Source organism: Triturus cristatus, chromosome 9, assembly GCF_964204655.1.
Source record: "Triturus cristatus chromosome 9, aTriCri1.1, whole genome shotgun sequence".
Classification (NCBI taxonomy): Eukaryota; Metazoa; Chordata; class Amphibia; order Caudata; family Salamandridae; genus Triturus; species Triturus cristatus.
In genome coordinates this window covers 4,594,872-4,621,942 of record NC_140592.1, presented here as the reverse complement: position 1 = coordinate 4,621,942, position 27,071 = coordinate 4,594,872, and the positions used below count along the sequence as shown (strand labels likewise).

The following is a 27,071-nucleotide window of genomic DNA, read 5'->3' as shown; positions in this document are numbered from 1 at the left end:
TCTAGCGTTAAACGCTAGAGCGCTAATTGTAACAGGCCCCACAGCTCACCTGGAACCTGCCAAAGAGGCCACCAGGGGGGCGGGGGAGGACTATATACCTCTCCCTGAACCCCCCAACGTCCGGAAGTGACGTGTGGGACCCCAGCAGGGCTCTCTGGCCAAAAGACTAGGCTGCCCAGTGTGCCATCTTGTGGCACTAAAGGGGCCGCCCTCTTATGAGGGTCCCCTGCGGGGACTGTGTCGGTCAGCCCGCATTCTGTAAAGCCTGCACGTGCACAGGTCTCCTGTTCCCCTTCCCTGGAGTACTCCGCTATACATAACTACATAGTGGGAGCAGGGAAAGTCACGTGACCGGCCCCACAGCACATGGAACCTGCCCCGCCGCAGCCCGTCACAGCTGCTGCGGGGAATGTCTGTGAATTCCCAAAAGTCGTAAATCAAACCCAGGTGTAAATCTGTGACTGCAGATGTGTGAATCAAGCGCCAGTACTTCCGGGCCCCACTTCCAAGCACACTCAGTTGTAATTTCAAGGTTCACGGTCACAATTATCCGCCAGATGCGGTGGCTCCAGACCCTGCACTGTAGCACCACTGCCCGTGTTCCTTATTAATAATAGGAATATTGATGTACATAAACATACACAGCCAAAGAAGGGTCACGAGGTAACTTGAAATAAGAGGTGACGGGGCGGAGCTTTCCGCGGTCTTTCATGTTTCTCTGGTGGTGCTGGTAATGGATTCCACAGTTTCTGGTGCCCCCGAAGTGTTTTTAAAACATTAAAAAAAGCAATCAAGAAACGCTCAGACACATTTATTGCCCAGATTATATATTTAGTAACACGACTGGAGGCAGTGGTTTAAGGCCGAAGTTATCAGAGTCTTGAACAGTTCTTACTAAACGGTTTTGTGACAGAGGTTTCACAGCTGAGACCCTGCGTCACTGGACGTGGCACAAAACCAAACGGGCTCATTGCGTTTCTGCTTCCAAATCCTTCATGACTTTGGCACAGGGGACAGAGGGAGAACTGTGAACGACTCCCAGTAAACCTGCCATGGAGAGACAAGGAAGGGAAGCAGAGAGAGAGAGAGTGGGGGGGGGGGGGGAGAGATGAGTGCAGGGGTCAGAAGGACACAAACCACACAGGCAGAGAGGAAGGGAGGGAGGGAGAGAGAGAAAGAGAGAGAGAGAGAGAGAGAGAGAGAGAGAGAGAGAGAGAGAGAGAGATGACTGCAGGGGTCAGAGTGACACAAACCACACAGGGAGAGAGGAAGGGAGGGAGGGAGAGAGAGAGAGAAAGAGACAGACAGACAGAGAGAGAGATGAGTGCAGAGCTCAGAGTGACACAAACCACACAGGGTGAGAGGAAGGGAGGGAGGGAGAGAGAGAGAGAAAGAGAGAGACAGACAGAGAGAGAGATGAGTGCAGAGCTCAGAGTGACACAAACCACACAGGGTGAGAGGAAGGGAGGGAGAGAGAGAGAGAGAGAAAGAGAGAGACAGACAGAGAGAGAGAGAGATGACTGCAGAGTGACACAAACCACACAGGGTGAGAGGAAGGGAGGGAGAGAGAGAGAGAGAGAGAAAGAGAGAGACAGACAGAGAGAGAGAGAGATGACTGCAGAGCTCAGAGTGACACAAACCACACAGGGTGAGAGGAAGGGAGGGAGGGGGAGAGAGAGAGAAAGAGAGAGAGAGAGAGAGAGAGAGAGAGAGAGAGAGAGAGAGAGAGAGATGACTGCAGGGGTCAGAGTGACACAAACCACACAGGGAGAGAGGGAGGGAGGGAGAGAGAGAGAGAGAGAAAGAGAGAGAGAGAGAGAGAGAGAGAGAGAGAGAGAGAGAAAGAGTGCAGGGGTCAGAGTGACGCAAACCACACAGGGTGAGAGAAAGGGAGAGAGGGAGGGAGATAAAGAGAAAGAGGGAACTGACTGCTGAGATCACAGTTACATGTCATACAGGAGGTTGTATGTATTCTCTGTTCATGTATGTGTTCGTATGTGATGTGCGAGTCCTCTGTTTATGTATGTGTTCTCGATCAGTGCCCTTGTGTTTTCTCCTAATTTGTGTTCTCATGTGCTAACCACAAAGTCTCTACATGTATCTGTTCTTCTATCATGTCCTCGTGCTCTGCCCAAGTATGTATTCTCAAACGGTGTCCTTGTGTGTGTTCTCATGCACTACCCTCATACTTTCTCCATGTATGTGTTCTTTTGTTGTGTCCTCTATCCATGTATGTATTCTTGTGTCATGTCCTTGTCCTCTGCCCCTGTAAGTCTTCTCATGCCGTGTCATTGTGCTCTGCCCATGTATGTGTTCTTGTGTTGTATTTTCTGTCCATGTATGTGTTTTTGTGTCATGTCCGCGGCCTCTGTATGTGTTTTTGTGTCATGTCTTTTTGGTGTCATGTCCTTGTCCTCTGCCGCTGTATATGTTTTTGTGTCATGTCCTCGTCCTCTGCCCATGTATGTGTTCTTGAGCGGTGTCCTTGTATGTGCTGTCATGCCCTATCCTCATACTCTCTCCGGGCCCGATTCACAGAACTAACTTAAGACAAAATCCTAAACTTACTACTTTTGGTATTCACAGAAGTTAGGATTTTGTCTTAAGTTTGTCTTAAGACAAACTTAAGACAGACTTAAGACAGACTTAAGACAGACTTAAGTTAGGATTTTGTCTTAAGTCTGTCTTAAGTTTGTCCTAAGACAAATTTAAGACAAAATCCTAACTTCTGTGAATACCAAAAGTAGTAAGTTTAGGATTTTGTATTAAGTTAGTTCTGTGAATCGACCCCTTTATCTATATGTTCTTGTGTCGTGTCCTCTGCCCATGTATGTCTTCTCGTATCGTGTCCTCTGCCCATTTATGTCTTCTCGTGCCGTGCCCTCTGCCCATGTATGTCTTCTCGTGTCGTGCCCTCTGCCCATGTATGTCTTCTCGTGTCGTGTCCTTGTGCTCTGTCCTCGTGCCACGTCCTCAGGTGAGCTCAGGCCTTGGCATTGAACTGCGGCCACTTCTGGATGAGGCTGTACAAGCTGTTCCCAGGGCATGTGGTGGCAACGACATTACGATGGCCCTTCAGAATGTAGTTTTTGCGGATGAAGCCCTTGGAGACCCCACACTTGATGAGTTCCTGCACAGCCTTCAGGGCGGCCTGGCTCGGGTTTCTGTCTGAAATAAAACAAATAACCAGGTAAGACATTTCAGTCAGTTAAGAGCCCACTGCAGCCACCTGAATGCAGCCAGAGGCCCAAGGGGTTAAACCCAACACATCCAGCTCAATCTTTCATGATTCTGAGACCAGTGAAATAAGTCCTACTAAAGGTAATAATAATGACTAAGAACTGGCTCAAATCTGTCGTACCAAGTGCCACGTTAAAAGCACAAACATCACTACTGGTCTGAAAGCCTCCGTTTCCCTGGTATTCAGATAAAATATTGAAAAACAACATATCGAGAGGCAAAAATATCAAGTTTGAAATATCGTGATGCAAAAATATACTGTGCAAATATATCGCTGACAAGAATATCGATTTTAAGGTAAGTAATATCAATGTTAAAAATATCAAAGGGCCTGGTTATGATGTCGGGCAGAAAGCCTCCGACAAGTTGTCGAAGGCTTCCCGCCCGACATTGTAGATTTCAGTCCGATCACCGTATTAGGATGACAGCGGTTGGAGTAAAATCTGTGGGGGGATTCTGATGCGCTTCCGATGGGCTCAAGGAGCCCACTGGAGCGTCAGAAGCCACCATAATCCCCTAATGAGGACAAAGCCAGGCTTGGCTCCGCCGTCGGGATTATGATGCCACTTTCCTGCAGCCTTTTCATGTCGGCCTGTGTCTTTGGGGGCCCCTTGCAGGGCCCTTCTTCCCCCCTGACCCTCTGCTATGGAGTCTGGAGGGCCACTATGGTGCCCCCCTAAACATCCATTTCCCAATGCTAGATTGTGCTGCAGGCCTTTTCCACCCGCCACACATGCTGCCATTGGGGAATGGATGTTTCTGACCGCCCACAAGGCGGTCGCATCCAATTCCGGCGGTCGTAACCGCCGACCTATGGCCAGTCGCTTCCAGTCTGCAATGGTGTCTCGTAATTAGGCCCTAAATTGTTAAAATCAATGTTAAAAATATCTATCTTGTTAATATTGTCTACAAAAATATTGCTGTTAATAATGTCAGTTTTTAATTATTGTTATGAATTTTAGTATATAGTTTAATTGTTTATGCTATAAGTTATTTGTATAATTATTGTTAATTTTTAAATATAGTTTATACATTTTCAGTTGTTTTTAAAATTAATTTATTCGTTTATTGTTATTTTTAGTGCTGTAACGGGTTGTGGGGTTTATAGGAGTACAGGGTGTGAAATGAATTAATCATAATAATTTAAAATGTTATTAATATTAATTATGTAATTATTAATTATGTTAATTGTGTATTTATTATATTACGTTAAGTTTTAGGTGAGGGTTGCGGGGTTTGTAGGGGGTATAGGGTAGGAAGTACTTTATTTATAATTAATAATTCATTTTAAATATTAATATTTAATTGATAATTATGTAAATTGTGTAATTAATTTAAAAAAATATATATATATTTTTGGAGTGAGTTGTCTTGTAGAGGTAAGGGTGTGAGGAAAGCTAATTACAATAATTAATTATTAATGTTAAACATTAATAATTATTTAATGGGACAAACACTAACACCGATCAGGTGCAATAAAACCAGTGAGGCGTGGGAAGCTCGCTTTTCTACAATATATACAGCCCCACACATGATAAAGCTTTGTCTGAGTTTCCGGCCCCCACGGGTATAGCATTATTGCTGTCCGAAGTGGAGGAAGCTATACATCGGGGCCCGGGCAATAAAGCTCCGGGCCCTGATGGGTTACCGATTGGCCTCATTAAGTACAAACCAGACTTTTGTTTTTAATAACCTCACCAATGCCCCGTTACCAAGCACCTGGCCAACCAGTATCAGAGTCCGTATTCTTAAAAAGGGCGGCCGTTCTCAGCCTGTTTGTTCCAGACCCATCTTCCTGATCGACACCACATTGAAAAATCTAGGAAGGGTTCTATATAATACGATTTAAATCTGAACCGAAGAGAACTCTATTTTACAACCCTGTCAAGTTGGTTTTAGGAGTAAGGTCAGGGCCGTGCGATCGGTGCGACCGCACCGGGCGTTGACTTGGGGTGGGGGCGGCATTTTTGAAAATGGGTTTTATCATTTTAAAAGCACCGGCTGCCTCGTTCCTGGCCTCCAGCAACTTTCAGACATCAATTAAAATATCAAGAGAAGTCCGGTGATTAATGGTCGTCATAGAGAGAGACCGGAGGTTTGTCTAGTGGAAGTTTTGACTCATCCTAAGGTAGTGCAGAGGGTTGAATGGCTGCTGCTAAGCACGTGTGCCATGGAGACAAGGAAGTGCATATAATGTAAATTGTTCAGTGGTTTCCTGCTTCTGTAAGAGAGCTCCTTTTGTTACTTGTTGTTTATAAGTCAAAATTCTAATATAGAACATTGAGCTATTAACTGTCACCCTAGAGCTGCATGCAAACTGCAAGGGATATGTTACAGCTATAGGTTTTTTGCCCAGTCTTTCATCATCCTAATCTTGTGAAAAGGGTTCATTTGGGGAGAAAATAATTCTTATTATGAAAGAGAACCCCTAACAATGATGTTACGTTTTAAATTCTGAATTTGTGCTTTTCCTGAATAAGAACTTAAACTATATTGCCTACCAGTATCGATGACATGTCACTCCTACACTACACCTTGTAGTACTGTCTGATGTAACATTTTCTATACACTGGTTTACACACATATGATTGCCTCTGTGTAATGTGTGTGTGGTATAAAGTTCTCTGACACCTTACACTGGTATGAAATGGTGCTATGAAACGAAATGAATCTGAGAGACAGTGGTTACGAAGACTTGAGAGGCACTGTTAAAGGGTGCTAGTGAGGGAATTTGTGGCAGAGGTGGTCTTTGTGGGGGTGCCAACAGACACTGTCACACAGGGCGCCACCAGCGCTAAAGCTGACCCTGAGTAAGGTAGGAACTATGGAACAATGCCTAAACCTTAACCTAATTATCGGGAAATGCACAGCGGTCACCAATATACTTGGCCTTTATGGACTTGACTTCAGCCTTTGATTACGTTAATCGATCCAGACTGGTCCATTTTATTGGAATATGGGTTGGATGAGGTTTTAGTACATTTTTTAGCATCTCTGCATAGGCATCTGAAAGCTCGGGTCAGGATCGATACAGGCGGGGAGGTCTCTAATGACATCATAGTCTGCAGAGGGGTCAGGCAGGGATGCGTTTTGGCCCCGCTACTCTTTTTTTTATATATTAGCAACCTACCTAACAGTTCTTACTAAAGACGCCCCTAGAGTCAACGATTATACATTCCCAGCCCTGCTTTATGCTGACAATGCAGTATTAATGGGTTGTACACCTAACGCACTGCGCCTTTTGGTATGGTGCTTTGTTGATGTTATGGCTTCTTTAGACCTATGCACTAATTTATAAAAATCTTTTATAATGGCTTGCAGGCCAAGGAAGTGCCCTTTAGATATCATCTCTGTGGGTAACCAAAGTTTACAATGCACTAGCACTTGTCCCTACTTGGGGCTGGTCTTTGCTGCTAACAGTTCATGGTCTGATCACACAGTATACTGGAGGTATACGTTTTCCAAAGCAAACAATTCGGTTCTTAGTCTCCCCCAACCCATGAGGTCAGGGATTATTTTAGTCATTTTAGGATTAAATCTGTTTTATTCAAGAAAACACAGTATCGGAAATGGCAGCGGCAGCTGGCGCCTACAACCCTGCGGGCCGGCGGATCACAGCTCCTGTAAGTCAACCCCCCAGAACCCCATCCGAGCCCCATAGGCAGATCCCGTATAAACACAGCATGTCGCCTACAACCCCATGGGGCCGGCCGCGTTTCAACTGCACTGTTCAAGCGGGACCCCGTGTCCTCCGCTGGGCAACTCGGACTGTACCCCCCCCTGTGCTATCCAATGGAGCCCACCCGTGGGGAACCTCCCCGCCATGCACTCGCCCGGGGGAGGTGGGTCCCAGACAGACTAACCCGCGGTCCCGGGCGTGGGCCTCGAGACCTTAATCCATCCTCAGGAGGAACCTCCGTTTCGATACTTCCTGAACCAAAACAACTGAAAAACTAAGAAACATTTCCCCAAACACCCCCCCATCCCGCTCCCCCACCCCGCACCGCTCCCTCCCCCTACCCTCCCCCCCTATGTTCGTCGTCCAGTGCGCGCCACCGGGCCCACCGCGAAACCGCTCGCCGTCTCTCTCAGGGGTCCACGTCAGTCAACGTCCAGCTGCCGTCTCCTCCGGCCCGGCAAGCCGCAGGAGCCGAAGATAACGTGGGCAGGTCAACTCTCTAAATTCCTTGGCCAACAACGATTGGAACGGCTGCCATATGTCCGCGAACCGCTCCGCCTCGCCCGCTGCCGCCAGCGACAGCTTCTCCATACCCAATACATACCATAGTCTGTGAAGCCAGCCCGTGATCGTGGGAGGTGTAGCTGTGCGCCAATGTATCAGGATATTCTGAACCGCCGACCCCAATGCGATGGCCATCTGCCTCCCTCTGCGTGATTTCAGGGGGTACATCAGCTGATTCGGGAGGCCTAGTAGGACATAGACCGGCAGGCGCGGCAACTCGACGTCGAAGTGGGAGTCCACGTCGTCCAGGACCTCCTGCCAGTAGGAGCCCAAGCGAGGGCAATCCCAGAGGATATGCGTCAGCGTACCCGCCTGTCCACATCCCCGCCAGCACGTATCCTCTTTGCTATGATCCATAGCGTGTATACGCTCCGGGGTATAATACCAGTAAGTTGAGACCTTGGTGAGGGTCTCCGTAAGGCCTGTGTCGTACGCCGAGTGCCGAGCCCTGTAGGCTATCTGTCCCCACTCCTCGTGGCTCAGAGCTCTACCCAGTTCCTTTTCCCAACGCTCCCTCCCTGGACTGTAAAAGTGTGATGGGGGTGGTTGAAGAAACCGATACAGGTCGCTTATGAGCTTCGAGTCCGTGGTTCGCGACAGGAGCCAGCGCTCATAAGGGAGGAGTCGTCTGTCCGCCGATTCTCGGACCCGGTGGTGCAACGCCCAGTGACGCGCCTGCGTGTAGCGCATCTGCTCGGTCTCCTGGAATGCATATGTTTGTCGGAAGCTCCGAAAGGGGATCACCCCTTCCGCGTCGTACAAATGGCATAGAGCCCTGCAGCCCGCCCCACGCCAATGAGCGAATGCCCCCGTTCCATCCCCGGGGTAAAATCAGGATTATCCACCCGGGGGGTCAACGGCGAGGGAAAGGTCGTGAGGCCGTTTATGATCTTGGTGGCATCCCAGATCCGCAGCGGGACTCGGGTGATGAAGGAGGCGTAGAGGTTAGCGGGGCGGTGCGCCCTGCGCAGGAACGGCACCTCCTGTAAAGGCCTGCCGGCCACCGCCTGGTCTTGGAAGAGCCAGTGTTTGTCGGACTCCCACTTACTCCACTCTACTAAATAGCGCAACTGTGTCGCTTGAAAATATTTGCGGATGTCCGGAATACCTAGACCTCCCGCCTCCGGAGCCAGCATCGAGAGCGCTCTCCTCAGTCGAGGTTTCTTGCCCTGCCATATAAAGCGGCTGAGGTCGGCCTGCATCTTCTGTATCCACCCAGCCGGGGGTTGGAGCGGCAGCGCTCTGAACAGATACAAAATCTGAGGCAAGATCGTCATCTTGACCGCTGCCACCCTGCCCAGTAGCGAGAGGGAGCCGCGGTCCCATCGGGTTAATTCCCCCTGAATCTTCTTGCCCAGGGCGGCATAGTTCGTCGTGACCATCGCCGGCAGCGTGGGGGCCCACAAAATTCCCAGATAGGGTACAGTGTCCGACGACCAAACTATCGGCACCCGTTGCTGTAAAAGCATCCTAGTCGTCCGCGAGAGGGAAAGGTCTAGGGCCAGCGATTTCCCCATATTCATTTTGAATCCCGCGACCCGCGCAAAGACGTTTAGCTCAGTTATGCACTCCGGTAAGGCCCGCAGCGGGTCCTCTAGGGACAGTATGACGTCATCCGCGTATAGGCTAACGGTGTGGCAAAAGCCGCCGAATTTCACCCCTCTCACTGCCGCATTATCCCAGATCCGCTGCGCAAAAGGCTCCATATAGAGAGCAAAGAGCAGGGGCGACAGTGGGCATCCCTGCCTCGTGCCTCTCTCGATGGCAAAGCTCTTGGAACTATGCCCGTTTACACGCACCACCGCCGTCGGGGATCGGTAGCAGTTGAGGATTGTAGGAGAGTAGGGTCTGCAATCCTATGATCACCCAGATTTTTTTGCTTTTGCTTCATTGGTTTACGACTTTCCCCGGCTGTGGGCCTGCCAATCAGACCCACAGCCTAGCTGTTCTCTCTCGAAATTAAACACATGTACATTAGGTGCATCCACCAATTGGAACTGGGCCGCCTTGTCAGTCCCTGTCTCAGCATACCACAGGTATCCAGGGCATCGGTGTACCCAGGGCCTACCAGGGGCTGCAGCATGTATTATGCCACCCCCGGAATGGCCGCCCAAATCTGACACAACTGGCTGCACGACAGCTGGGGCCACGTGGTGTAATCACCCGTTGCTGTAGGTGTAGTATTCCTACACCTAACCCTGAAATGGACACATGGATTCCTATCAGTCACTCCTATGGCAGGCCTTATCAATCCTGAAGGCAGAGTGCAGGGAATCATGTGGGACGGTGCTCTGGCGCGAGCTGAGCCCGTCGACGGCTTGCGGAACCAAGTCCTAATAGCCGTTCCATGGTGACGCGGGCCAACTACTTTTAAATGCATTAGAATCCTCGTGGTTATTTGCTAACTTTGGCATCGCATCACCTACACATGTCGAGTAAGGTGTCATACGAATTGGAATACAAACCCCTCGCCAGTTCCGGCGACGGGGTTAGCATTCCCCCCTTTTAGAGGGGCACGACATGGAAGTAACCTTGAACCCCGGTTAAAGTTGACTCAAGCCTCAGCATCACAAAATGGATGCTGCCACCAGACACAAGTCTGACCTCCTGCTGCTGGGAGACCTTCCAGCGAGGGGAGCTTGGACAAAGGGTTTCCTGTCGAGGGCGGTGTTAGCACCATCCCAGACAGGGTTTGTGTATCCCAGGTAGGCAGGGCTGAAAGGAAGGTGATTGCCAGTGGCACCCCGGTGCTCACTGTGCATAGCCCGGCTCAAACCAGTTTCGGGGGCACACCAGCCCCTGAGCTGGGGCGAAGCCGGACAAAGGAGAGGGGTGTAACCACCCCCCTCCTGGCTCCACCCATAGGTAGAACCTAGTCACGGGCCAGCCCCTTTTCTTAGAATAAAGGTAGGAGCGAGTCCCCTTCCCAAATTGGATAATTCTGAATCTTGAACTACTTTCCACGAAAGGAACTCTTGACTATTTCTGAAGACTCTCCCTTGTGGCTAAGGAGTAGCCACCCTGCACCAGCAGGCACCACCTAAGCGCTTGCGGTTTGCTGTAAGTCTCTCCCACGGATCAAGACTGCCCAGCTCGACGAGACCCGAGTTCCCGGCCATCTCTGACCTCTTACCTACCCCATCAGCCCAGCTGAGAACCGTAGGTGTGACGAGACTTGCGGGACCGGCCATCTTCAGAACCTGCACGACGCTTATCTAGCACGCCCACCGAGGGACCCTCGAGTGAGTGCACCTAGGGTTTGAGAAGCCCTAACCCTGAGCAGCTCCAGCACCGAAGTCTGCCTCCCCAGCATCCACGAGATCTGCGTGGGGGCCCTTCCGCTCCTTGCTGTTCACCGCGTTGTTCGACCACTTGCCGACCGGCTTGTGGCCCTCTTCACGACACACCACGATTGTTTCATCACTAGTCTGGTTGCTCCAGACTGGCTCTTGCTCCCCTTCAACAGCGGAGTACCACGGACCCTCCTGGTCCACTCCAGATGCCATCTTGACTCCACCGCGTGGGCTTGCCACTGCCAAGATCCGCTGCCCCATTCCTGGGCCCAGCATCATCGACAGCAGACACCTTCGTGGGACAGCTCGCCCTCCATCCTGGTCACCACCGCGCCTCCTGGTCCGAGGAACAGCCGAGTCCGACGTCATCCACTCACCTGGTCGAGGTGACTTCAGCCGGTACCCTCCTGGTGCCCACACGATCGCTGGCTAGCGGTTGAGAACTGAGTCCCCTCTGCTTTCAGGTTTCCTTCATCACCGATCCAGGCTTGGATCTCGCTGAACATCGACACTGGTCACCTGCCAGCAACTCTTCTTTCAGGCTCCTGAGACTATAACGAGGACTTCCGACATCTTGCCGAACCTTCAACCGCCGCAGCCTCTGGGCTAGGTAACTCGAGCATTTCGGTGCTCCATCGCAGGTTCGCTTTACAAGTGTCCAGTTCCTTTCCCGTTTAGACCCACTGATCGGATCACTCCGCAATCAGTAACTTTAGACTTTCTAACTTCACCCCTTCCACTTGCAGTGTAATGGTTTCGTGCCCTCGGGCATTGGTGTAAATTGTGCAACCAGAAGTATTTTCCTAAGAGTTTTGTATTGTGCTTAGCTACCTGACTCATAAAGAGCCAGGGTAGTCTTGTTATAAATAAATATCCTTTATTTTCATAACAACTTGTGTGGTGTCCTTTCACTTGGTGTTCAAGGGGTATATGTGATGGTAAACAGCTGGCTTAACACGCCCTCTAGAGTTTAGCCTAAGACTGCTCGTATCCACGCTACTAGGATAGCTGGTCTATAAGGTTGACTTACAACCAATCATCAATAAGGGTTGTTTGGAATGATACACAGTGATCACTAGAATAGTGAGCACTACATATCAGGCCGACTTCTCACATTGGTGAGCAGCGGTTGGGATTTGAGCTTGCTGTTGTTTTACCACACACGTATCCTAAGAATATCGCAGTGAAAGATCACATAAGTACCCAGGTACATATAACTTAACTTAGAATACTCCGAGTTCTACTGAACCGGCTGTTGTAGTGTAACAGGGCTTAGCACACCCTGACTACAACTCTTAGCAAGGGATCAGTAGGTAAACACATAGTGTAGGTAGGTGCATCACTTACACCTCACTAGAAAAGCATGTCGGTCCACGGAGAGTCTTCGCAGACTCCCTTAGTGGTCAGTGACCCTCCACAGGTCGTGTCACGATATGCAGCTCTTAGCTTCAAGGAGATGAGACAACTGTGTGCCTCCAGGAAGCTAAACCAGGGTTCTAACCCTACCATCGCAATTCTGATAGGTCTCTTAGAGGCGTACGATGCTAGGAGGTCCTCTAACACAGGTCCCCCCAGTGCTGATGGGAACATGCCTCCCTTAGAGGGAACCCTCGGTGACCCAGACCTCGACCTCCACACAGAGGAGGAGGACGAGGAGGAGTTATCAGGAGACGAGGCAGCAAAGGTCCAGTGGTAGTCGGCAGGCTTACTAGGACCAACTTAAGCAGGCATGGGAATGGAACTGGGGGAGCCCCGGGCCCACGCTCAAGCAGGCCTAACCTTGGGAACGGACGAGCTAGGTCTCTCTCCAGAGGCTCTGGCAGATCGGTTCATACACATGTCTCTCAGGCATCTTCTCAGAGAGGAATGACGTCCCCTCAGAGAAGGGAGCATGAAGCGAAGATGAGGGAAGTCAATCTGAGGATCGAGCGGGAAGAACTTGCCCTAGCCAAAGAAAGACTTGCCCTGGCCCGAGAGCAGAAATTAAGTGGGTTAGATCCCACTGGTGGCAGCATTCTCAATAGAGAGAAAGACAGGGGTATAGACACTAGACACCTGAGTAAAATAGTGCCCCCCTTTAAACAAGGGGACGACATCCACAAGTGGATAACTGCCTTGGAGAGGGCCTGCACTGTTCAGTGCGTCCCCCCGAGTCAGTGGGCAGCTATACTGTGGCTCTCCTTTGAAGGTAAAGGAAGGGACAAGCTCCTCACTACAAGAGCTGAGGATGCTAACAACTACCAAGTCCTGAAGAACACACTGATTGATGGGTTCGGCTTAACCACGGAACAGTACCGGGTGCTGTTCCGGGACACCAAGAAAATTCAGTCTCAGGATTGGACTGACTTTGTCGATTGTGCCACTAAGGCTTTGGAAGGCTGGTTGCTGGGTAGCAAGGTTACTGATTGCACAGGATTGTACAATCTTATCATGCGAGAACAGATTTTAAACAACTGTCAGAACCAATTGTTGCATCAGCACCTTGTTGACTCGGATCTGACCTCTCCCCAAGAATTGGGAAAGAAGGCAGACAGATGGGTCAGAACAAGGGTCAAGCAGAACCAGAACCAGAACCAGGGTGGTCAGAAGAAAGCAGACCAGAAGGGTAGTACCAAGAACGAACAATATGACCAGAAGTCTTCGACAGGTCCCCAACAAACCAAAGAGGGTGGGGGACAGGCTTCACAGAAGAAGAAGACTCAAGAAGGCCAGTCAAAAAGGTGGTGCCAATACTGTAAGAGTAAGACTCACTGGTTTAGTGAGTGCACCAAGAAAGGAGGGCAAACTCCTACCACTGCAGCCCCTAAGGAACCTGCACCCCCTAGTACAGTCAGCAGTGGTAGTGCGCCTCCCAAGGCATTAGTTGGGTTAACCTTGGGAACCGAGGGGAGTGACGACTTAGTCGGCACGCTCACTCAGGCCGTCCTTGTCTGTACAGGGGATATGGATATGTCCCCTGATGCCAGTCCCAATACTTTGGGCAAATACAGACAGACACCTTTGATTAATGGAAAAGTGGCTCAGGCCTACAGGGACACTTGTACCAGTGTCACCATGGTGACGCCTAACTTTGTGGACCCTGGACAGATCCTGCTAGGTACCAGTTACCTAGTGACCAATGCCAGCAACGTCACTACCAATCACAGTATGGCAGTTGTTGATTTCTCCTGGGGAGGGGTAAGTGGCCCGAAAAAGGTTGTGGTTAGTTCAGACCTCCCCGTAGAATGTCTGTTGGGCAATGATTTGGAAACGTCACAATGGTCAGAAGTGGAGCAGAGGACTCACATGGAAATGTTAGGCTTGCCAGCCCATGTCCTTGCTGTGACCAGGTCACAGGCGAAAAGGTGCCCAACTGAACAGGTGCTGGATCCTGGAAGAACGGACCAGACACCTTCCAAGAAGAGGAGCAGGAAGGGTAAGGCTTCGCCTTCCCCCTTGCCCCAGGTCGTGGATCAAGTCTCTGAGGAGGCTGACCTTAAAGAACTGAGGGAAACTGAGCCGACAGAGCTTGAACCTGGTCAGGTTGAGTTTCTGGTCTCAGGGGGACCCTCCAGGGAAGACCTGGGAAAGGCACAGTTAGACTGCCCCTCCCTTGAACCCCTCAGACAGCAGGCTGCTGCTGAGGCTGCAGGGAACGCCACAGGTACCCACAAAGTGTACTGGGACGATGGACTTCTGTACTCCGAGGCAAGAGACCCCAAACCTGGTGCGACCAGGAGGCTGGTCATCCCCTTGTCTCTGAGAGGTTTCCTTCTTACCTTGGCCCACGAGATTCGCCTTGCAGGTCACTTAGGCCAGAATAAGACTTGGGACAGAATTGTTCCACACTTTCACTGGCCCCACATGTCCGAAGATACGAAGGAGTTTTGCCGCTCCTGTGTCACTTGCCAAGCCAGTGGTAAGTCAGGTGGCACGACAAAGGCCCCCCTCATACCACTGCCGGTGGTGGGGGTACCCTTTGAACGGGTGGGGATCGACATTGTCGGACCAATGGAACCCCAGACAGCATCAGGGCACAAGTTTATACTGGTGGTGGTGGACCACGCCACTAGGTATCCTGAAGCTATTCCACTTAGGACCACTACAGCACCTGTGGTGGCACGGGCCCTACTTGGAGTGTTCTCCAGGGTGGGCTTCCCTAAGGAGGTCGTCTCAGACAGAGGTGCAAACTTCATGTCGGGATATCTGACTGCAATGTGGAAGGAGTGTGGTGTTGTTGGACAGGCCACACGAAGGGCTTGCTCCCTCCCCGCACGACAGGGCCCGAGCTCCGGCCCACCAGGCATAACCCACGAAAAGCACCTGTACCCCGTCTCCCGACGGATCTTCTGCCCTCGGACCTCTACTCATCACGGGGCCCAGCCCCACCGGCTCCCCCGGCCGGTTCAAGCCGCCATCTTGGGCCCTGCACCACGAGGCCGCGTGGCCTCGGCCCGACCCTAACCCCGGGCCTGGCCGGCCCCGACATCCCGGCACCACCCTCCACCCAGGAGGTGAGCGGACCACTTGGCAGGTCAATGGGAGAACGAAGTGTCAAGAGCTCTTCCCCCGCCAGGTGCCGATCGCCCCCAGCTCCCCCAGGTGCTGGCTCCACCCCCAGCTGGGTGTCTGGACACCTTCATCCCGGGCCCTCCGACCTCCACGTGCGAGGGTCCGGACATCAAAGGGCGCCTGCCCTATAACTGGGGCAACTCCGGAGCAAGAAGGCAGTTGTATCCTGGAGTCGAGAGACACCGAGAGAACTCAGCCTTGACGGACTACTGGCGCTGCCGTAGCCCGCTCTTGTGAACCATCGTCCTGCCTGCTGGCGCTGCCGCGGCCTTCTGCAACATCCATCCTGGTCGGGACCTGCTGGCGCTGCCGCGGCCCGTTGTAACGACCATCTTCGTCGGGACCTGCTGGCGCTGCCGCGGCCCGTTGTATCGACCATCCTCACCGGGACCTGCTGGCGCTGCCGCGGACCGTACATCGACCATCTTTCCGGGACCTGCTGGCGCTGCCCCGGACCGTGTACCGACCATCTCAACCGGGACCTGCTGGCGCTGCCGCGGCCCGTACCAACTAAACCACCAAGCTCGAGGATTGTGAGCTAGTCATCATCTCATCCGGACTACCTGACTGGTAGACTGACTGTCCCGCTACCCCTTACCCTGCTTTGAGAGACTTGAATCGAGGGGACCCCTGAGTCCAGACCTCCTTGTACCATTCAACCGTACCTTAAGAAGTGCTTATAAAGATCACTGAACCTTATCCGTGTGTGGTATCTGTCTGTGGGGGGGAAGTTACTTGTCTGTACGATCGCTGGAGACGGCTCTCCCCGGAGACCTCTCCTCCTGACCCCGGCCGACCCTCCCGGTCCGTCTACCCTTTCTAACATTGGTGGCCAGCGGCGCGATCCGAATCAACGCGTAATCGTACAGAGAGTAGCTCACCCCACGACAAAAACACGATGTCAGCCAAAGATAGCAGCTCCACCGAGAAATTCCAAATGGATAAATTAGAAGAATACAACCACCGTGAACTGAGACAATTCTGCATAGAACTTGGCATTGCTACCACCGGCCTGAGTACCAAGGATGATTTAAAGCACGCCCTAGAGTCGTGGACAGAAACTGGGGTCGCCGGACCCTCCGACCAAAGCAGCATCACACCAGAGGGGAACGCCACGGCTCCCGAGGAGCGGGGAACGGGCCTCTCGCAGGAGGAGATCCGAGAAAGAGAAAGAACCAGATTGCACGAGTTGGAAATGGCACGACTCAAGATGGATGGGGAACTCAAGTTAGCTGAACAGAAACTCAACCTCGAGCATATGCGGCTCCGAGATGAACGAGAAGAGAAGCAGAGACAGAGAGAGCTGGAGGAGAAAAAAATAACGCTCGAGCACGAGCGCCAACTAGCGGAGATAGAACTTCGGAAACAGAATAAAGAACTGGGGGTGCCTGAGCGACCACACACCCCGGGGCCAATCGAGAAAAAAGTCCACATCCCCAAGGATGTTGTCCGCGAGTATGTCCGAGAAGACGACATACAACAGTGGTTTAAAGCCTACGAGATCGCCATGACCTCCCACCGGATCGACCGGATTGATTGGGGAGCCGGACTTTGGGGGAGGTTTATCAACGAGGGTCGCGACGCCCTACTGCAGCTCCCAGATCACCAAATGTCGTCCTACGACCACATGAAGGCTGCCCTCCTCACCCGCTACGGCCTCACACCCGAGATGTACCGCCAGAGGTTCAGAGATTGCACCCGGATCCCAGGTACAACTTGGGTAGAATACGTGAACTATTTCAGCCGTGCCTTCGAGGGTTGGATAAAGGGGAGCCATGTCACCACCTATGAACAACTCTTTAACCTTATGGTATGGGAGCACCTGTCGAACAACTGTTTCGTCGAGCTCAGGCAGCACCTCCTCGACAGTAAGCTGACTGACCCCCGGCAGCTCGCCGCCGAAGCTGACCGATGGGAAAGCACCCGAGTGGGCCGGAGAGGGCCACACGAGCAGAATCGAAGCAACCAAGGCCAGCACCGTCCTCGGGGAGGAGGAGGAGGCCAGGGGCGAGGGAGAGACGCCTTGCCGGCAACACCCGTGGCCAGCACCCCGCCTCAGGCCGGCCGGGGCAACCCCCCGTTGCGTCCTGGGTTCCGGGCCAACGTCACGTGCCACCGATGCCAGCGAGTCGGCCACTACGCCAATGACCCGAGCTGCCCGCAGAACCAAACACCCAAGCCCCGCCAGGTAGCTGCCGCCGCCCTGGGGGAAGAGCGATCATCGGAGGAACCAGAAGAGTATGAGCCGGCCCAGCAAGAGTGGGAACCGGCAGCCATGGTCCTGGCGTGCTTAGGAGGAAGAGACATGGTCCCGCGGGCTCCCCTACCCGCTAACACCAGGAAATATGGTCAGTGGGTGACCATTAATGGACAGCGAGCCGAGGCCTTGCGTGACACAGGCGCCAGTGTGACGGCCGTCCGCTGTCACCTGGTGAAGCCCGAGCAGATCCTGCCGAACATTCTCTGCCCCGTCCGCTCGGCAGACAACTCTGAAAGTATGTGTCAAATGGCCTGCGTCCCATTCGAATGGGGAGGGGTCTCCGGCCTGTTGAAGGTGACGGTCCGGGACGATGCCCCCGTGGACTGCCTCCTGGGGAATGACCTCGAGAGTTCCCCGTGGGCCACCGTTGAGAGAAGAGAGCACCTGGGGATGCTGGGCCTCCCGGACTGGGCCTGCATAACCACCCGGTCCATGGCCGCCCGTGCCGTCCCTCGATCAGAAGAACCGGAATGGCCAGCACCTCCGCCCCCGGTCGCCCCAGTAGAAGACAACGACGAGGCCAGCCTCCCCGACCCGACGACCGAAGGGGGCGCGCAACCCCAGGACCTTCCTGACCTGGCTCAGTGGCGTCAAGAAGGGGGGCCCACCCAAGAACAGTTCCGCCAGGAACAAAAGACCTGTCCCTCCCTCGAGGGACTCCGCCAACAAGCCAGCGCCCAGAACGCAGGGGACTCCACCGGAACTCACTGGGTCTACTGGGATAACGACCTGCTATACAGCGAGCAAAGAATCGCCGAGCTGGGGGCCGGTCGAGTACTGGTGGTACCTCTCCGCTTCAGAGACTTTCTGCTCAACCTGGCCCACGATGTCCCCCTGGCTGGACACCTGGGCCAGGACAAAACGTACAGCCGCCTAGTGACCCACTTTTTCTGGCCGAAAATGAGGAACGACGTCCTGAACCACTGCCGATCTTGCCCCACATGCCAAGCCAGCGGGAAGAGTGGTCGGAAGCTGAAAGCCCCTCTGCAACCCTTCCCTGTGGTCACCACCCCATTCGAAAGGGTGGGGATAGACATTGTGGGGCCTCTGGACCCCCGCACGGCACAAGGACACAGGTTCATCTTAGTACTGGTGGACCATGCCACCCGCTACCCCGAGGCGGTGCCCCTACGGACCGTGACAGCTCCGGTGGTTGGCCGGGCCCTAATGGGGATCTTCTCCCGGGTAGGCTTCCCCCGAGAAGTCGTCAGCGACCGAGGCACGAACTTTATATCCAAATACATGAAGTCCCTCTGGCAACAATGCGGGGTCACCTACAGATTCACGACCCCCTATCACCCCCAAGGGAACGGACTAGTGGAGCGTTTTAACCGCACTCTCAAGGGGATGATTGGGGGATTGGAAGAGCCCCTCCGTCGCCAGTGGGATGTACTACTCCCGTGCCTCCTCTTCGCCTACCGAGAAGTTCCCCAGAAGTCCCTCGGTTTTAGCCCTTTCGAACTCCTGTACGGGCACCCTGTGCGAGGGCCCCTCAGCCTCGTAAAAGAAGGTTGGGAGATGGCCCCCCTAAAGACCCCTCCAGACGTCTTCAAATACATCCTGGCCCTACGCGATCAGACCCGGCGCTTCAGAGAGATGGCCAAGGCGAACCTCGAGGCCAGCCAGGAGGACATGAAGAGGTGGTATGATCACAATGCCTCCTCCGTTGAGTTCGAGCCCGGACAACAAGTATGGGTGATGTCCCCCACCGAACCATGTGCCTTGCAAGATAAGTGGACGGGGCCCTTCAAAGTGGTCGAGCGCAAAAGCCCCGTCACTTATCTCATCGACCTGGGGACCTCCCGGAACCCCCTCCGGGTCCTCCACACCAACCGACTCAAACCACACTTTGTGCGCTCAGAACTCAGCCTCCTGATGGCCACGGACAGTGGGGCAGAGGAAGACTCCGAACCCCTCCCGGATCTTCTGAAGACTCAGGAGAATGACGGCTCCGTGGACGGGGTCCGGCTCTCTGACGCCCTCACTTCGGAGCAACGCCAGGGCTGCCGGAACCTCCTGCTGCAGTTCGCTACCCTGTTCTCCCTCACCCCCGGGGTCACCCCTTGGTGTTTGCACGACGTGGACACCGGGGACAGTCCCCCTGTCCGACACCGGGCCTACCGCGTACCAGATCGGGTACGGGCCTGCATACAGGAGGAAGTGGCCAAGATGCTCACAATCGGGGTCATCGAGCCCTCGGACAGTCCCTGGGCCAGTCCGGTTGTATTGGTTCCCAAAGCCGCTGCCCCCGGCACCGCACCTGAACTGAGATTCTGCGTCGACTACCGGGGCTTGAACGCTGTCACCCGGACCGACGCTCATCCGATTCCCCGAGCAGACGAGCTGATCGACCGGCTTGGGGCCGCCCGCTACCTTAGTACCTTCGACCTAACAGCGGGCTACTGGCAGATCGGCCTCACACCCAGGGCTCAGGAACGGTCAGCCTTCTCTACCCCCGATGGCCACTACCAATTCAAGGTCATGCCCTTCGGCATGAAGAATGCCCCCGCCACGTTTCAACGCCTCGTGAACCAGGTCTTGGCGGGGCTCGAAGAGTTCAGCGCTGCCTACCTGGACGATATCGCTGTATACAGCCGCCACTGGCCCGACCACCTCCGTCACCTCCAAGAGGTCCTACAGGCCCTCCAGCGGGCCGGCCTCACAATTAAGGCCGGCAAGTGCCAAATTGGCCAAGGGTCTGTGACCTACCTTGGGCACCAAGTGGGAAGCGGGCTGGTGGCCCCGCTACAACTTAAGATTGCTGCCATCCAGTCCTGGCAGCCCCCCGTCACCCAGACCGAGGTCCGAGCCTTCTTGGGGCTCACCGGCTACTACCGGCGGTTCGTGAAAGACTACGGCAGCATCGTGGGGCCCCTCACGGGTCTCACGTCCAAGAACCAGCCAAGGCGGATTAACTGGACCCCCGATTGTCAAGCGGCCTTCGAGAAGCTGAAGGCCGCCCTGTGCACCGCCCCTGTGCTCCAGGCCCCCGATTACAGTCGGGAATTCGTGGTACAGACCGACGCATCCGACCACGGCATCGGAGCCGTCCTTTCTCAGTTAAACCCCGAGGGTCATGACCAGCCGGTGGCCTTCATCAGTCGACGTCTCCTGGCCCGAGAACAGCGCTGGAGCACCATCGAGAGGGAGGCCTTCGCAGTGGTGTGGGCCCTCAAAAAGCTCCGGCCCTATCTCTTCGGTACCCACTTCCGGGTACAAACCGACCATCGACCCCTGCAGTGGCTGATGCAGATGCGGGGGGAGAACCCAAAACTCTTGCGCTGGTCCATTTCCCTGCAGGGAATGGACTTCACTGTGGAGCACCGACCAGGCCAAGACCACGCCAACGCGGATGGCCTGTCCCGCTTTTTCCGCCTCGACGAAGAGAGTCCCCAAGGAGATGGGTGACTCTCCCCGCCTTCAGCTGGGGGGGACGCATGTTGGACAGGCCACACGAAGGGCTTGCTCCCTCCCCGCACGACAGGGCCCGAGCTCCGGCCCACCAGGCATAACCCACGAAAAGCACCTGTACCCCGTCTCCCGACGGATCTTCTGCCCTCGGACCTCTACTCATCACGGGGCCCAGCCCCACCGGCTCCCCCGGCCGGTTCAAGCCGCCATCTTGGGCCCTGCACCACGAGGCCGCGTGGCCTCGGCCCGACCCTATTCCCGGGCCTGGCCGGCCCCGACATCCCGGCACCACCCTCCACCCAGGAGGTGTGCGAACCACTTGGCAGGTCAATGGGAGAACGAAGTGTCAAGAGCTCTTCCCCCGCCAGGTGCCGATCGCCCCCAGCTCCCCCAGGCGCTGGCTCCACCCCCTGCTGGGTGTCTGGACACCTTCATCCCGGGCCCTCCGACCTCCACGTGCGAGGGTCCGGACATCAAAGGGTGCCTGCCCTATAACTGGGGCAACTCCGGAGCAAGAAGGCAGTTGTATCCTGGAGTCGAGAGACACCGAGAGAACTCAGCCTTGACGGACTACTGGCGCTGCCGTAGCCCGCTCTTGTGAACCATCGTCCTGCCTGCTGGCGCTGCCGCGGCCTTCTGCAACATCCATCCTGGTCGGGACCTGCTGGCGCTGCCGCGGCCCGTTGTAACGACCATCTTCGTCGGGACCTGCTGGCGCTGCCGCGGCCCGTTGTATCGACCATCCTCACCGGGACCTGCTGGCGCTGCCGCGGACCGTACATCGACCATCTTTCCGGGACCTGCTGGCGCTGCCGCGGACCGTGTACCGACCATCTCAACCGGGACCTGCTGGCGCTGCCGCGGCCCGTACCAACTAAACCACCAAGCTCGAGGATTGTGAGCTAGTCATCATCTCATCCGGACTACCTGACTGGTAGACTGACTGTCCCGCTACCCCTTACCCTGCTTTGAGAGACTTGAATCGAGGGGACCCCTGAGTCCAGACCTCCTTGTACCATTCAACCGTACCTTAAGAAGTGCTTATAAAGATCACTGAACCTTATCCGTGTGTGGTATCTGTCTGTGGGGGGGGAAGTTACTTGTCTGTACGATCGCTGGAGACGGCTCTCCCCGGAGACCTCTCCTCCTGACCCCGGCCGACCCTCCCGGTCCGTCTACCCTTTCTAACAGGTGTCAACTACAAGTTCATCACACCCTATCACCCACAATGCAATGGGCTTGTTGAGAGATTCAACAGGACCCTAAAAGGGATGATTCACGGACTACCTGAAAAGCTTCGGCGGAGATGGGATGTCCTGATACCCTGCCTCTTGTTCGCCTACAGAGAGGTCCCGCAGAAGGGGGTTGGCTACAGCCCTTTTGAGCTTCTGTTCGGACATCCTGTAAGGGGGCCCCTTTGTTTGGTAAAGGAAGGATGGGAGAGACCTCTCAGAAAGCCGGCATCGAACATTGTGGACTATGTACTCGGTCTCCGCTCGCGGATGGCGGAGTACATGGAAAAGGCGTCTAAAAACCTTGAGGCGAGCCAAGAATTACAGAAAGCTTGGCACGACCAAAAGGCTGTCCTGACTGTGTACCAGCCTGGACAGAAGGTGTGGGTGCTGGAGCCAGTGGTCCCAGCAGCACTCAAAGACAAATGGTCTGGGCCCCACACGATCATTGAGCAAAAGGGAGAGGTCACCTACTTGGTAGACCTGGGAACTCCCCGGAGCCCCCACAGGGTGCTCCATGTAAACAGGCTCAAGGCATATGTCGACAGGGAGGGCATGGGCTTGCTCATGGCCACAGACGAGGGACAGGAGGAGGAGAGTGACCCTCTCCCGGACCTGCTCTCTCAGAACCCTGACGATGGGTCAGTAGATGGTGTTGTCTTTTGTGGCAGCCTCTCTGGACATCAACAACAGGATTGTAAACAGGTTCTTCAATCCTTTCGACATATGTTCTCTCTGACGCCCAGTCAGACCAATTGGTGTACCCATGAGGTCGACACTGGGGACAGTCTGCCCGTAAAGAGTAATATCTATCGGCAACCTGATCATGTCAGAGACTGCATCAAGACGGAGGTGCAGAAAATGTTGGAGCTGGGAGTCATTGAACCCTCGGACAGCCCCTGGGCTAGTCCCGTAGTTCTCGTGCCGAAACCTCACACCCAGGGCGGTAAGAAAGAGATGAGGTTTTGCGTGGACTACAGAGGTCTCAATGCAGTCACTAAGACTGACGCCCACCCAATACCAAGAGCAGACGAACTTATCGACCGGTTGGCTTCGGCCAGCTACTTAAGTACGTTTGACCTGACAGCTGGGTATTGGCAAATCAGGTTAGCTGAGGAGGCCAAGCCCAAAACAGCATTTTCTACCCCGGGCGGGCATTATCAGTTCGTGGTAATGCCCTTTGGTTTGAAAAATGCACCTGCCACCTTCCAAAGGCTGGTGAATCGAGTTCTCACTGGGTTGGATGACTTCTGCGCGGCGTATCTGGACGATATCGCTGTCTTTAGCTCCACCTGGGAGGATCACCTGGTCCACCTGAGGAAAGTGTTAGAGGCCCTGCAAAAGGCAGGCCTCACTATCAAGGCCACTAAGTGCCAGATAGGGCAGACACAGGTTGTATACCTGGGCCACCTTGTAGGTGGAGGCCAGGTTCAACCATTGGAGAGCAAAATACAGGCCATCCAGGACTGGGCTCCTCCAACCACCCAGACTCAGGTTCGAGCTTTCTTGGGCCTGACTGGTTATTACCGGAAATTTGTCAGAAATTATGGATCCATTGTGACCCCGCTAAACGACCTGATAAGTAAAAAGATGCCAAAAAAAGTTCAGTGGACAGCAAGCTGTCAGAAGGCATTCGATGACCTAAAGCAGGCCATGTGCACAGCACCTATCCTAAAGAGTCCAGACTACTCCAGACCATTCATTGTCCAAACAGACGCTTCGGAGCTGGGTGTGGGAGATGTTCTATCTCAACTGAATTTTGATGGTCATGACCAGCCCATAGCTTTTATTAGCAGGAGGTTGACCCCCAGAGAGAAGAATTGGTCAGCTATTGAGAGGGAGGCCTTTGCTGTGGTTTGGGCCCTGAAGAAGTTGAGGCCATACTTGTTTGGCACTCACTTCAAGATTCAGAGCGACCATAAGCCCCTCTTGTGGCTAAATCAAATGAAGGGTGAAAACCCCAAACTACTTAGGTGGTCCATTTCCCTACAGGGGATGGACTTCACAGTGGAGCATAGACCTGGCACTGATCATGGCAATGCAGATGGGCTCTCCAGGTATTTCCACTTAGAGCAAGAAGACTCACCTGGTCAAGGTTAGCTTATTGTCCCAAAGTTTGGGGGGGGGGTCATGTAGGAGACTAGGGTCTGCAATCCTATGATCACCCAGATTTTTTTGCTTTTGCTTCATTGGTTTACGACTTTCCCCGGCTGTGGGCCTGCCAATCAGACCCACAGCCTAGCTGTTCTCTCTCGAAATTAAACACATGTACATTAGGTGCATCCACCAATTGGAACTGGGCCGCCTTGTCAGTCCCTGTCTCAGCATACCACAGGTATCCAGGGCATCGGTGTACCCAGGGCCTACCAGGGGCTGCAGCATGTATTATGCCACCCCCGGAATGGCCGCCCAAATCTGACACAACTGGCTGCACGACAGCTGGGGCCACGTGGTGTAATCACCCGTTGCTGTAGGTGTAGTATTCCTACACCTAACCCTGAAATGGACACATGGATTCCTATCAGTCACTCCTATGGCAGGCCTTATCAATCCTGAAGGCAGAGTGCAGGGAATCATGTGGGACGGTGCTCTGGCGCGAGCTGAGCCCGTCGACGGCTTGTGGAACCAAGTCCTAATAGCCGTTCCATGGTGACGCGGGCCAACTACTTTTAAATGCATTATAATCCTCGCGGTTATTTGCTAACTTTGGCATTGCATCACCTACACATGTCGAGTAAGGTGTCATACGAATTGGAATACGAACCCCTCGCCAGTTCCGGCGACGGGGTTAGCATTCCCCCCTTTTAGAGGGGCACGACATGGAAGTAACCTTGAACCCCGGTTAAAGTTGACTCAAGCCTCAGCATCACAAAATGGATGCTGCCACCAGACACAAGTCTGACCTCCTGCTGCTGGGAGACCTTCCAGCGAGGGGAGCTTGGACAAAGGGTTTCCTGTCGAGGGCGGTGTTAGCACCATCCCAGACAGGGTTTGTGTATCCCAGGTAGGCAGGGCTGAAAGGAAGGTGATTGCCAGTGGCACCCCGGTGCTCACTGTGCATAGCCCGGCTCAAACCAGTTTCGGGGGCACACCAGCCCCTGAGCTGGGGCGAAGCCGGACAAAGGAGAGGGGTGTAACCACCCCCCTCCTGGCTCCACCCATAGGTAGAACCTAGTCACGGGCCAGCCCCTTTTCTTAGAATAAAGGTAGGAGCGAGTCCCCTTCCCAAATTGGATAATTCTGAATCTTGAACTACTTTCCACGAAAGGAACTCTTGACTATTTCTGAAGACTCTCCCTTGTGGCTAAGGAGTAGCCACCCTGCACCAGCAGGCACCACCTAAGCGCTTGCGGTTTGCTGTAAGTCTCTCCCACGGATCAAGACTGCCCAGCTCGACGAGACCCGAGTTCCCGGCCATCTCTGACCTCTTACCTACCCCATCAGCCCAGCTGAGAACCGTAGGTGTGACGAGACTTGCGGGACCGGCCATCTTCAGAACCTGCACGACGCTTATCTAGCACGCCCACCGAGGGACCCTCGAGTGAGTGCACCTAGGGTTTGAGAAGCCCTAACCCTGAGCAGCTCCAGCACCGAAGTCTGCCTCCCCAGCATCCACGAGATCTGCGTGGGGGCCCTTCCGCTCCTTGCTGTTCACCGCGTTGTTCGACCACTTGCCGACCGGCTTGTGGCCCTCTTCACGACGCACCACGATTGTTTCATCACTAGTCTGGTTGCTCCAGACTGGCTCTTGCTCCCCTTCAACAGAGGAGTACCACGGACCCTCCTGGTCCACTCCAGACGCCATCTTGACTCCACCGCGTGGGCTTGCCACTGCCAAGATCCGCTGCCCCATTCCTGGGCCCAGCATCATCGACAGCAGACACCTTCGTGGGACAGCTCGCCCTCCATCCTGGTCGCCGCCGCGCCTCCTGGTCCGAGGAACAGCCAAGTCCGACGTCATCCACTCACCTGGTCGAGGTGACTTCAGCCGGTACCCTCCTGGTGCCCACACGATCGCTGGCTAGCGGTTGAGAACTGAGTCCCCTCTGCTTTCAGGTTTCCTTCATCACCGATCCAGGCTTGGATCTCGCTGAACATCGACACTGGTCGCCTGCCAGCAACTCTTCTTTCAGGCTCCTGAGACTACAACGAGCACTTCCGACATCTTGCCGAACCTTCAACCGCCGCAGCCTCTGGGCTAGGTAACTCGAGCATTTCGGTGCTCCATCGCAGGTTCGCTTTACAAGTGTCCAGTTCCTTTCCCGTTTAGACCCACTGATCGGATCACTCCGCAATCAGTAACTTTAGACTTTCTAACTTCACCCCTTCCACTTGCAGTGTAATGGTTTCGTGCCCTCGGGCGTTGGTGTAAATTGTGCAACCAGAAGTATTTTCCTAAGAGTTTTGTATTGTGCTTAGCTCCCTGACTCATAAAGAGCCAGGGTAGTCTTGTTATAAATAATAATCCTTTATTTTCATAACAACTTGTGTGGTGCCCTTTCACTTGGTGTTCAAGGGGTATATGTGATGGTAAACAGCTGGCTTAACACGCCCTCTAGAGTTTAGCCTAAGACTGCTCGTATCCACGCTACTAGGATAGCTGGTCTATAAGGTTGACTTACAACCAATCATCAATAAGGGTTGTTTGGAATGATACACAGTGATCACTAGAATAGTGAGCACTACATATCAGGCCGACTTCTCACAAGGATCATGCGGCGAAACCTGTCCCCCACCCCGAATCTCACCAAGACCTGCTCTAGATAAGGCCAGTGAACGCGGTCGAACGCTTTCTCAGCATCCACCGCCAATAACATCCTCTCACCCGGGATCCTAGACGC

At 53.9% G+C, this 27,071-nt stretch overlaps 1 protein-coding gene across 4 annotated transcripts in view; it reads right to left on the bottom strand.

Moving 5' to 3' along the window:
- Window positions 1-810: 810 nt before the first annotated feature.
- LOC146797230 (peptidoglycan recognition protein 1-like) overlaps window positions 811-27,071 on the bottom strand; it is a 166,491-nt gene continuing 140,230 nt past the window's right edge. Inside the window, exons 5-6 of one of the 4 annotated variants that reach the window (XR_014968451.1) lie at window positions 1,594-3,168; window positions 811-1,520 (exon numbers count right to left, since the gene is read on the bottom strand). Coding sequence is in view for 1 of the 4 variants with exons in the window: in XM_085624191.1 (XP_085480317.1) it covers window positions 2,984-3,168 (185 nt within the window). In the remaining 3 variants the exon portion in view is untranslated. Of the gene's footprint in view, window positions 3,169-27,071 lie in introns of all 4 variants that reach the window. The other 3 variants (XR_014968452.1, XR_014968453.1, XM_085624191.1) reach the window with 3 other exon arrangements.